The sequence below is a fragment of the Diadema antillarum genome, unplaced genomic scaffold (assembly GCF_040938485.1).
Source record: "Diadema antillarum isolate AM-2024a unplaced genomic scaffold, OU_Dant_1.0 seq00000119_RagTag, whole genome shotgun sequence".
Classification (NCBI taxonomy): domain Eukaryota; kingdom Metazoa; phylum Echinodermata; class Echinoidea; order Diadematoida; family Diadematidae; genus Diadema; species Diadema antillarum.
The window spans coordinates 2034566-2046903 of NW_027271200.1; the positions used below are offsets into that span (position 1 = coordinate 2034566).

Below are 12338 nucleotides of genomic sequence, written 5' to 3' on the forward strand. Positions count from 1 at the left end.
AACACAGCAAAACAAAATCAAAACAAAACCAGTAGAGGAAAAAAAAACAGAACCAACCAAACAGAATACTTACAGGTAAAAAGTGTGATGGTAGCTTCAGTGGTCTGATCACCACTAATGCTGGTGACAGTCATGGTGTATTCAGCACCTGCTGTGTTGAGTGCAATACAGGATGCATTCACAGGATGGTCACTGTCTGCATCTATAGTAGCTGGGGATGCAGTGCCATTACTACAGCTGATGTTGTACTGATCTACCACTCCAGCAGGTTTGTCCCAGCTTAAACTTACTGTTTCATTGGTAGGTATTCCTGGTCTGAGAACCACTTGGTTTGGCACTATTGCAACAAAAGAAAAGAAATAAGATAAATTATGACAGAACATAGGAATGAATATACATATTATGTGCATCTGTAAATGTGTTCTTCTTTAACCAAAATTTTGGTCCTAAACCCCGAATCATTTTCGTAATATCAAAATTTCCTTTTAACCGAACAAATACACTATACGCTGAAAACACGCAAACCATAAGTAGTACCCTACGTTAATTGTTCATTAATTCAATGGTAATCATACGTGGACAAGCACTGCTCAATGCGGTGCTATCTCATTAATTTTGTTTTAATTCTTCATAAAAAAAACAAAGAATAAAGTCGTTTGTACTTTCATGTTTTATAATAGTTTGAAAACACATGTATATGTACGAAAGTGATGGTTTGGAGTTCGGTTACAGTTCGTTCCAAAGGTCCGTTATTGCATAGTTTCGTTATTCCGAAGACTCGATATTCCGACGGCTCGCTATTCCATAAATTGGTTGTTCCGAAGGATTGTTAATCCGGAGATGAAATAAGGTTCATTATTCCGAAGGTGCGCTCTTCCGAAAGTAAGTTCGTAATTCCGAACTGAAATAACCCTATTGTTCGTTATTTCGGAGGTTCGTTAATTCGAAAATGAAAAAGGTTCATTATTCCGAAGGTTAGTTAATCAAAAAACGTGATAAGGTGTGGAATACTTAAGGTTTGTTACCATACTCACCTTCCCCCTATATTTATATGCGTTATTTCATTTTCCGATTAATGAACCTTGGGAATAACGCCAAATGCCAAATGTTTACTATAACAATAATTGTAAGAGGTATACATACACAATTTGTTTGTTTCTGAATGATGAATCTATTTCATTTACGATTAACATAATAATGTAAGTTCTCGTCGGAAACGGAGTTTGACATAGAAAATGAAAGCGATTTCTATTTCAGCACAATGAAATGTGAAGCGTTACTTCACTCATGCACAGACATTCTGTAAATGTTTGTTCTGCTGTGTAATTTCGTAAGCGATCAGCATTTCATCGGAGCACATTTCTTTTGTTTTTGTTTGTCAATGGCGCTCCGAAATGACTTCGTTATAACGAAAAATTCCGCTATAATCATGTTTGTTTTAATCGAATTTTGGCCCACCGACTTTAATGATGATGAATTTGGAACCTGAATTTTTACTTCGTTGTAACGAAATTCCGTTCCAACCGTGTTCGTTGAAATGGGAGTGCGCTGCAGAGAATTTGAAATTTCTTATCTAAGTAAGATGTATATACACACAAACACACATTCACAAACCCTCTAGCATATCATGCTGAAGCAAACTTCTTCATTTTGATAAAATCTGGCTTCAGTTGAATACGGTGACTGAGAGATACACTCACAAGCTCTGAGCATGATGCTAGCTTCGTTGGTCTGATGACCACTAATGCTGGTGACAGTCATAATGTATTCATCTCCAGCTTGGTAGAGTCCAGTGCAGGATGCATTCACAGGATGGTCACTGTTTGCATCTACAGTAGCTGGGGATGCAGTGCCATTACTACAGCTGATGTTGTACTGATCTACCACTCCAGCAGGTTTGTACCAGCTTGCACTAATAGTGTCCGTGGTAGAATCACCTGCACTTAGATCCACTTGGTTTGGTACTATTGAAACAAGAGAGAAAATAGAACATTAATTCGCCAGTCAACTCTCAGGAACATGGAAACATAATTGTCAATCATAAAAATCAAGTAATTCTGCATATTTGGGCCGATCACCACGGAGTGCTCATAAAGGTATTTTGTCATAGGCCTATAGTTTCCTCCCCTCCCCACCACCCCCCCCCCCCAAGATGTCTGCTGAGACTGGGCTTGTCACAATCTACGAACCAATTTTTAAACACAAAGAGATATGAAAATGTTCATGTTTTGTGCACACTATGATCTTCCTCCCTCTACTGATAATTCCTATCACAATCTTTGTCCAAGAAAATCTAGCTACCAGTTTCGAAGATAATGAACATGTGGAAAAAAATTGATGCACATCAGATAATGCACACTTAATAACGGTAAATGATCACAACAGCCCTCTTGACCCATTTTGCAAAGGTAAACTAGAAAATTTTCTCTGATCAAGAGGCACACTATAGAGAAGCTCAAAAATATCTCAAGAAAACTAATATACTTTAATGAAAACCTGCTACAATTGGAGAGGCTTGTGTGATCCAAAAGATATACTTACAAGCTCTAAGTGTGATGCTATCTTCATTGGTCTGATGACCACTAATGGTGGTTACAATCATGATGTATTCATCTCCAGCTTGGTAGAGTCCAGTGCAGGATGCATTCACAGGGTGGTCACTGTTTGCATCTATAGTAGCTGGGGATGCAGTGCCATTACTACAGCTGATGTTGTACTGATCTACCACTCCAGCAGGTTTATCCCAGCTTGCAGTTACAGAGTCAGTGGTAGAATCACCTGGAATTAGATCCGCTTGGTTTGGTACTATTGAAACAAAAAAGAAAAATGTAAAATGATTTTTCAAAACAAATGCATGAATATACATACCGATGCATCTGTGTGTCATTCATTTAAAGGGGAAGGCTAGTAACTGATCAGTGGGAATCAGTGGAAATGCTGGGAGATGATTGTTCCAATCCTTATGGGATTCATTCAAGAGTTCATTGTATATCTATTGTTGTGTGAAAATGATTTGCTTCAGAATGGTCTCATATTCAAGTAATGTGCAGTTTAATGCTTCCAGGTTAGCGTCCCTGGTCAGTGACGGAGCATTAATCTGCACATTACTTGAATATGAGACCGTTCTGAAGCAAATCATTTTCACACAACAATAGATATACAATGAACTCTTGAATAAATCCCATAAGGATTGGAACAATCATCTCCCAGCATTTCCACTGATTCCCACTGATCAGTTACTAGCCTTCCCCTTTAATGCTTGCTTGACCAGAATTCATTGCCCTAAACCACAAATGTATGCAAATTTCCTCTATATCTACCAGCATTTGAATGTATATTTCTATATATCATCATTCCAAAACAAATGTGATATTCTTTTAAAAATTGTTCTGTATTCTCATCATGCTTTAAAAAAATCATGAAATAAAATTTCCTGTATGTGAGTGAACCTCAATTGGTAGAGCAACATTTATATATCAAATATTGGAGCATACTCCTAAAATTCCACATAATTATTGTGCAGAACTAGGAATTTCAATTCTCATCAGGATACACACACACACACACACACACACACACACACACACACATACATACAACACACACAGAAGCCATCTAGCATATCATGTTGAAGCAAACTTCTAAATCTCAATTAAATCTAGCTTCAGCTTGCTAGAGTTTTGTGACCGGAAGGTATACACTCACAAGCTCCGAGCATGATGGTAGCTTCATTGGTCTGATCACCACTAATGCTGGTGACAGTCATGTTGTATTCATCTCCAGCTTGGTAGAGTCCAGTACAGGATGCGTTCACAGGATGGTCACTGTCTGCATCTATAGTAGCTGGGGATGCAGTGCCATTACTACAGCTGATATTGTACTGATCTACCACTCCAGCAGGTTTATCCCAGCTTGCACTTATAGCGTCCGTGGTAGAACCACCTGGACTTAGAACCACTTGGTTTGGTACTGTTTAAAAGGAGAAAGATTTTACGAAAATCATGACACAAGAGAACACCCTGATAATAGACTTACGTCATAAAGATATCATAGGATTGTCACAATCTGGTAGACTGCATCAGAATGTCGTAATTATAATGTCGTTATAAAGACTTTCAATCACAAATATATTTTGAAATTTTGCATGACCAGAAAGTGACGTTACTTTCATGTCATTTATACTGACCAATAAACCAGAAGTGTACACTTGCATTTTCTATGACCAGCTTATGATGTGATTGTGTGTATGTGTGTGTGTGTGTTATTAATTGACCAATGAACATCTAGAGGATTATACCATTTTCATGACAATCAGCAGAATATGATGTGAGTTTTATGTAATTAATTTATTACACATCAATAATCATCAATCATCATTAATTTATTGAACATCAATCATCATCAATCGGACACCAGTTTATGTAAATTACCAGCAAAAGCAGGCCAAGGAGTATAATCAATAAAGTTAAAAGGAAGGATATGCTTGGACATAACATGCTGGGAAATACTATGCATGGGAAATTAGGGTTGCATATCGTGGGTACAATTCAAAATGCATTGTTTAATCGTCTCGGGTATTTCAACAATGCTGATGATGAGGATGGTGTTTCGACTACACAGTTTCAGTTTCAGTAGGTTTTATTTCTCCACTTGTACATAACAGAATATAAGTATAACAATATCGAACATATTATTCACAAGTCATGAAAATATAGACAAAATTTCGCATTACAAATGTATAATCATGTGAAATAATACATAAATATCATTACAGATCTTTAAGTGTACAGGTGGAGGAGAGCGTTATCGATAAGCAAAACGCTGAACTTGGACAACGGCCTCGGAACATATTAATGCCTTGTAACAATTTTTATTTAACTAAAGGAAGGAACGGAACAATTATACACACGTAGAACAAATAATGTAAATCTTTAAAGTATCTTACATGTCATTTGACCAAAAAGGACAACATGAGGTGGAATGTATAAAGACGAAAGAAGAACAAAACAAAACAAAACCCGAGAATAAGGTACTCGAATAGGAAGAGTATAGAGGGAAGAGAGAAGAGAAGAAAAGCGATGAGATACAGTGTTCAGGAGTTGGGAACTATAACAAAAGCGTAATTTCTAATTCGAGTGGTACATTGCGAGAAGAACGTTTTTATAAGATGATTTAAAACATTGTAGAGGAGGTCATCATTAAATGAGTTCCAAACATCTGGACCATGATGTCTTATGGAATTTTGAGCTATAATGAGTTTAGGGTTTTCCAAATGATAATCTGTTGCATGACGGTTAGGATATGAATGAATGCTATAATTTGTAATATACATATCTTTAAACAATTCAGGGAGCTGATTGTTAGTATACTCATACATAAATATTCCAGTTTATACATAAATATTGCAGTTGGGATGAAGACGATTAAAATTCCTCCTTCATCTTGACGCAGGTCTCCACAAATTCACTTGAAGCAAGTGTGCTTTACGTAAACACAGGCTGTAATGATAAACATGAAAATATAATTCCTATGATCACGTGTGCAACCAATGTATACTACGAATACGCTAAGCGTGCAGTGGCTGTACACAACCATGGAAAACGCATATCACATCTGTACCATATTGGGGGGGGGGGGGGGGGATAGAACTATGGCGACTGGTTTGCCTCGGCTACAGCGCATTATAGGTTGACATGACATCTTGCCACTCTGTGACAATGTTTTTACATGATGTGCAGATAATCACTGTACTCCATATTTTATGACATCACTTTGAGCAATTTTCAAATTATGGATAAAAATAGTTAAACTTTAACATTTTCTCTTGACTTTTAACCCCATGACCAAAATCTTTCCTTACAGAATCATTACGCAATTAAGAATGTGTATCAAGTTTAAGTTTAGCATTTTCACTCATCTCTAAGGTGCAAAACTATTGTAATTTCACCAGTATTTAACTTTCGCATTTTAACCTGATATTTGACGCTTGACCTTTGACCTTATAACCCTAAACTTCCCAACAGAATCATTGCTTGGCAATACATGTACATGAAGGTATTATATACCATTTCCGAGATATGGAGGAAGAACATGAAATTCTAGTATTTGCACCTGACCTTTCACCCCATGACCTAAAACTTTCTCTAGAAAATTTTTACTTGGTATTACACACATGCACAACGTTTCATGAAAATACCTTCAGGTATTGTAGAGATAATTATGGAGGCATACTGGATTTTTGGAAATTGACGTTGACCTATGACCCTTGAATTTGAGTATGTTTGCTCAGAAGTTGATAAGTGCAGCTTCATGACATGCATGCATGTATTCATAGAATGAAAAAGTCTTGCCATATATATCTAAGTGCAAGCTTATATAGTGGACTTAGATGCACAAGTAACATAGATACACTATGAAGGAAAAATGCTTCGCATTTTACTTTGAATAGGTAAAAAAACCTTTTCTTTTTGTAAGGAATCTAAAGTTTACAAAATTAATATGCTACTTGATGAATAATGATTTTTACATCAAGCAAACATAATACAAACACACTCATCCACACAACCCGGCTGTTTCATGAATGTTTTACATATCTGCCGATACATTTTTTTTTTCTTTACCCGTTCCATACGGGAACCTGCGGTGGCCTGTGCAATAAGTCTATGGGGATTTCAGAATTTAGTATGGAACGGGCAAAATGAAAGAGATATACAGCGTTGTATGTTTATCTGGCACTTAACACTGCCTTAATCTACTATACTCTATATTTGTTTCCATCATTAGATCTCTCTTCTGTTTCTCATTATCTGTGTTTGTGAGAGTGTTTATGTTTTAGTCCATTTTGATAGTGATTTCATCTTGATAGCCTTCATGCAATGCATTCTGCATAATCATTGCTTACCCGCGGCTCAAACTGCTACATTTATTATCCCATATATAGTTTGTAGGGTAAACTTGGCCAACCTGTTTCTTCAGGGCCTCGTGATCTTTATGATACGATGATAAAAGTTAGTTTCTATCCGGAACGCAGTTTGATCTTGTTACAACACCACTTTCGAGAAAAGAACACAAGTTTAACTTGAGGACATGACCAAAATCCACCAAACCCTCTAGATAAAAAAAAAAATAAATACCTGGACCATCTTACATACAAGCAGGTATAGATGCAGGTACATCAGACCAACCATATCAGAAAAAAAGAAGAAAAAAAAACAACTTCTGGAATTCTCTGTCACACAGCGTGCTTGTACTTACGTGTGCGGCCCTCCTCCTCTGCCGAAGACGAGTTGGTGCCATTGTATGCGGTGACTGTCACGATATAGAGAGCTCCTGCTGTCAGATCTTCGATCAGGTATTGTGATTCTGAGCCATTGAACACAGCATGATACATGATGTCATTTACATCACCATCGGCAAGATACCAGCTGACATTTTGTGACTCTGCTCCACTCGGGGGTGTCCACGTCACATTTAGAGAGTCCGTACTGCCTTCATTGTTTATGATCAAGTTGGCTGAAAGTACGAATAAGAAAGGGAAATACACCTATTATCTGATTTATATCTGAATTTTTGTTAGACAAAGCAATTAGCAAACCAGCCTGCTTATTTACATGCCAACTATGTTTTAACTACAGGTGAGGAATTCACCCTCTAAGTCAGGGCCTACAGAACTTTTTTCTTTGTTGTTTTGCTTTGTTTTGTTTTTAAGTGAGGCCCACTTATATTTTTTATCTTTTATTACAAAGATGTCGATCCGTTTTCAAGATGGGGGGGGGGGGCAAAACCAGGAGGATGTGTACGAGGGAGGTATCCACCAACCTTGACCCATGACCACGATAACATTAATATTTTAAGATATTACCATATCTTTTTGATATTGAGATCGATAAACCAGATTTTGCTGTGGTCACATTTTATTTTGTCTAGTGTTCATCACGTTTCGCTGGAAAGGCTCTGTGTACAGTTTTTAAAATTTAAAAAAAAAAAGTTGTTATATGTAGTTCAAAGATAGTCTGAAAGAGAGTGTAACATGGCTTAAACGCAGCGGTTACTCCAGAAATTTTAATTTCAGTGGTTCATGTCGTTATCGGGACTATACTAGTACATGTACCAATAAAACTAAAATTCTTGTTAAGACCCTGTTTACATACACGCAAAGTGAGTTGCCAAATAAACATTTACACAAAGCACTTACAGCAAATGAACATTGAAATCTAGCATCACGCAGTATTCTTGATTTTTTTATAACATAACAACTGATGTATGAAGTTTGTTAGCTCTGCGTGCACTCTTCGTTTACAATATAAGTATAACCTAACATAAATGCTACAAGAGCAATTATTTATGACTGAGAGAGAGATAATTTTGTTGATACAAAGCTATATAACATTTCTGTTTATTTGAGATCAATGGTGCGGAGCTGTACAGAGCTATGGAGGCAAAGCTCCGCTTGTCATAATTCATGTTTAATACTTCAAACACAGCAGATACTAACACTGACAATAACTGTTTGGCTAATTCCGTGAAAACAATATTTGCACGGTTTTTAAACACTTTTTGAACAGTCAACAACTTACCTACAGAGTACGACTCTGATGTCATGTTTTCCTTCATAGCATAAGAGCAAACTTTGTTTTCCTCTGAAATTTTTTCGTAATTTTGACTGTTTCAGTAGAAACACGTTGGTTTTTCATAGTTTGTAAATAATATTATGCATACACATAATACGGAAGTGGTGATGAAAAATTCTCACCATGAAATGGAAACGCAAACAGCAACTGATATTGACATTAGCCTGTTATATGAATGATCTCATGTAGGCAAAGCATTTGTGGACTGACAGTTGGCTGCTCTTGTACTTTGACCGGATTGTCGTAACTGAACAATCTGATGTGCAACCTTTGGAATAGAGCTGAAAACCTCAAAGGAAGTTTAAACAATCCACTGTTAGGTTCGGAACATGGATATCAGATATGAATTGAATTGAATTACTGAAACTGCACTGGTATTACACTCGAGACACAGTGAACAGTTCCAGCACGTTTATTTTCATATTTCAATTGACATCGAGATACATCAACAACAAAAAAGAATACAAACCAAGCAAGATACAAAATATGATATAAATCAGGTCATGAACAAAAAGTGTGCCAGCATACATAATGTACATAAGACAATTCTCTATTGTATTCTTAAACATGATGGAACCGCAAAAGCAAAGCTTGTAAACGCAGATTCCAGGAAAAAATACCAATGTAAATTTGGTATGCAATCTACATACGGAGATAGGACACAAAGTAATAATGACGAAACTATATGAAAGCTAAAATATCAAGGTACAAAGGGAAGAAGAAATAGAAGAGAAGAAAATGAAAAATGAAAAACAAGAACCCAAAGAATAAGAACTAAGTGAAAAATAGCGTATAGATACACAAGTATACGAGCACACTTGAAGCCCTTTCAACAAGCACTGATTTTCAAAAGGGTCCGATACACAATAACAACATGCACTAATAACAACATACAATTTGTTTGCATAAAAAAACAGACACACAAAGAGAGAACAATTAAAACGTTTTTTTTTTTTTTTTTTGCAACAGTATATATCTATAAGACGTATTACTTGCTGATGTCTTGGAAAAGCTTGTGTAAGATGTTGTGAACCCTGTTATTGGTTAACCATTATACTGTACTTATGCTCACAGCTACACATTGCCAAAGTAAATGTGCCTCAGCGCAAGACCAATATTAAGCTCTGATTCTCATATTTTGATGAAATGTAACGTTTTGGGATGCCATATCTATATACTGTATATAAAATGTTAGTTGCATTAACAAAATTTCATTTTTATTTTCTACAGTTACACATTGATACTTTGGCCACTCAAAAAAAAGAAAAAAAGAGCCACATGTAACATCATAATTTAAGCATTTTTATCATTTGATCTCTGGATACTTTACGAATGCAAACCAATTTGATCAGATTCCACTTCATGCTATGTAGGTGGCACACAGGAACCAGTTGGACTATATACGCCAATGCAATGGCAATTTCCACAGAATGAGCTGGGCAACAGCCAACCACCTTTGAGTATTCCACTTGTTACTGTACTTACAAGCATCACTACAAGGCATAACTGCAAACCTATCCAATTAAATAAGCTTTAAGTCATATTTTACGCCTGAAATGCAAACTGGCATTCACTGAAAATTCAGAAGGCACTTATTGATGGGTAATGCTAAACAGAAATTGGGTAGGATAGAGCGAGGACTGCCCAAGATAAGGCCTAAATAATCATTTTGTAATATGGCTGAACTGTACAAAGTATAACTTGGTATATCCAGGAAACTGAAACAGCTTTGCATGATTGTTTTTTTTTCCAAGATTTAAAATTCTTCATCAGCTTAAAGAAGTCACATATTCTTCATTCTGAGCGAGCATTGCTATATTTGATATTTGGGTTTTTTGGGGGGTTATTTTATGCGGTTTTTTTGTACAAATTACGGCAACAAAACGTTCAAGTAGGAAATCTACTTCACATCGTCTACCTTCTTGTTGTTCGCATTTAAAGGGGCATTCCAGACGATTTTCATAATTTCACATCATGTTGTACAAACCGACAACTCTATGTATAGATTTGAGGAATTTATTGTGGTTCATGAGCAGAGAAGAAATACTTCGAAAAACCTTAAACAAATCAGTTTTATTGTCTAAAACTTTTAGATCTAGCACCAAGACACTTTACCTTGACACATCAATGTGCAAGGAAACTCATATTACGTTTCAATGTAATTGCTAACAAGTGATGGGGGCCTACTATACTACACACAAGGCATGATCCGTAGTAAATGTCGGGGTGAGGGGGTTCTGGAGTTTTTCACATCCAGAGGTTGCCATCATTTTGAGAGGTCACAATATTGAAAAATTCACCTTCCATTTACATTAAAATTAACACAAATTCTTACCTGGATCTTCCAGTGAAGCTGAGAGGCAGAGATTGAAAGTCTGAAAATGTCAAACAGGAAAAGAGATATGGACTCGGTCAAATGCAGTTAGGAGGGCACAAAATCTGATCTTTTAGCAGCAGTGGATTATTGGTATGTTTTGTGTAATTATCATGTGTACGAGCAGGGTAGGTAGGTAGAATCACTAGGTAAAAACGGCTTACGAGTTCGACGCTGCGTCACGGGGCTTAATGTGTCCGTCACGGGCTGAAGACTCATTTCACTACAGGGAGAGACATATAGCTACTCTGAACGGAGAATAATACCCTTCCACACCTTATATCCCACTATAATTATAGAGTCGTTTATTTTGATCGATAGCATAAGGAGTAAGCCTTCATTTCATTCTAGAAAAATTAAATGAAAATCTGTGATTGAAATCATATAGTATTGCGTGGGGAGAAAGAATGTTTTGAACTTAATTCCGTGACTTTCGTTGCCTTTTTTTAAAGTCTTTTTGTTAAAGTAAATTTGAACTTGCAATGGACAGATGACAACAGCGACAAACACGTCGATTATTAGAGTAGAGGACACTGCAATTGTCAAACATACATTCTTTTGTCATGAGTACCACAAACACACTTAAACTACATTAAGGTTTGTATGTTTTTGCGACAACTAGAATCGGAAAAGGAAGGGGCAATTTTAATCATGATAATTAAGGCAGCAACATTAAACTTGAAAAGTGAAGTCTTAATAACCTGGCAGGATATACCTACTAAAAAAATCCCGAAAAAAAAAAACACTGAACTTTGTCGACTCGCCTATATACTCACCAAACTAACGATCAGCAACATACATAAAGTAACACGTCTGTATCCAGCCGCATCCATTCTTGCATGTAGTATATATCACAGAGAACTGTATAGCTTCAATTAGAAATCACTTAGAATCAATTAGAATCACATAAGCGCTTTTTTTTTGCGAAGGGTATTAGGACGACACCAATAGACATCCTCTTAGAGCGGTGATGACAAAAAACATCTAGCGCGGCTACACCGAAACGACAGCTAGGCGCGAATGTGTACTCGTACAGTCCTTGCACGGTACGCTCTGACGGTTTCAGTTCGCTATTTCTGATTGTTTGCTCATTGGAACAAGGATCATTATTCTATGTTCTCTGATCTATACATTGCCACGGGGGGGGGGGGGGGGGGGGGAGGGGGGATGCGGGATTCTTTCAAAGGGGCTGATCAGTATACACATGAGTGATTTCTCGATTATGGAACCTTATTTTATTATCGAACTAAGAAACCTGTATTATCATTATCATTATTATTACTACCCATGAAACTTGGGAATGACGCTCCATATTTCATTTCCTGATTAACAAA

The 12338-nt window shown here is 36.7% G+C and overlaps 1 protein-coding gene across 1 annotated transcript in view; it reads right to left on the reverse strand.

The window, feature by feature from the left end:
- Positions 1 to 12338, reverse strand: part of LOC139727139 (receptor-type tyrosine-protein phosphatase beta-like) — a 59532-nt gene that overhangs the window by 34589 nt on the left and 12605 nt on the right. Inside the window, exons 7-12 of the mRNA XM_071638119.1 lie at positions 10966 to 11005; positions 7255 to 7512; positions 3706 to 3969; positions 2542 to 2805; positions 1701 to 1964; positions 74 to 337 (exon numbers count right to left, since the gene is read on the reverse strand). Of these exons, the coding sequence (XP_071494220.1) occupies positions 74 to 337; positions 1701 to 1964; positions 2542 to 2805; positions 3706 to 3969; positions 7255 to 7512; positions 10966 to 11005 (1354 nt within the window). The remainder of the gene's footprint in view (positions 1 to 73; positions 338 to 1700; positions 1965 to 2541; positions 2806 to 3705; positions 3970 to 7254; positions 7513 to 10965; positions 11006 to 12338) is intronic.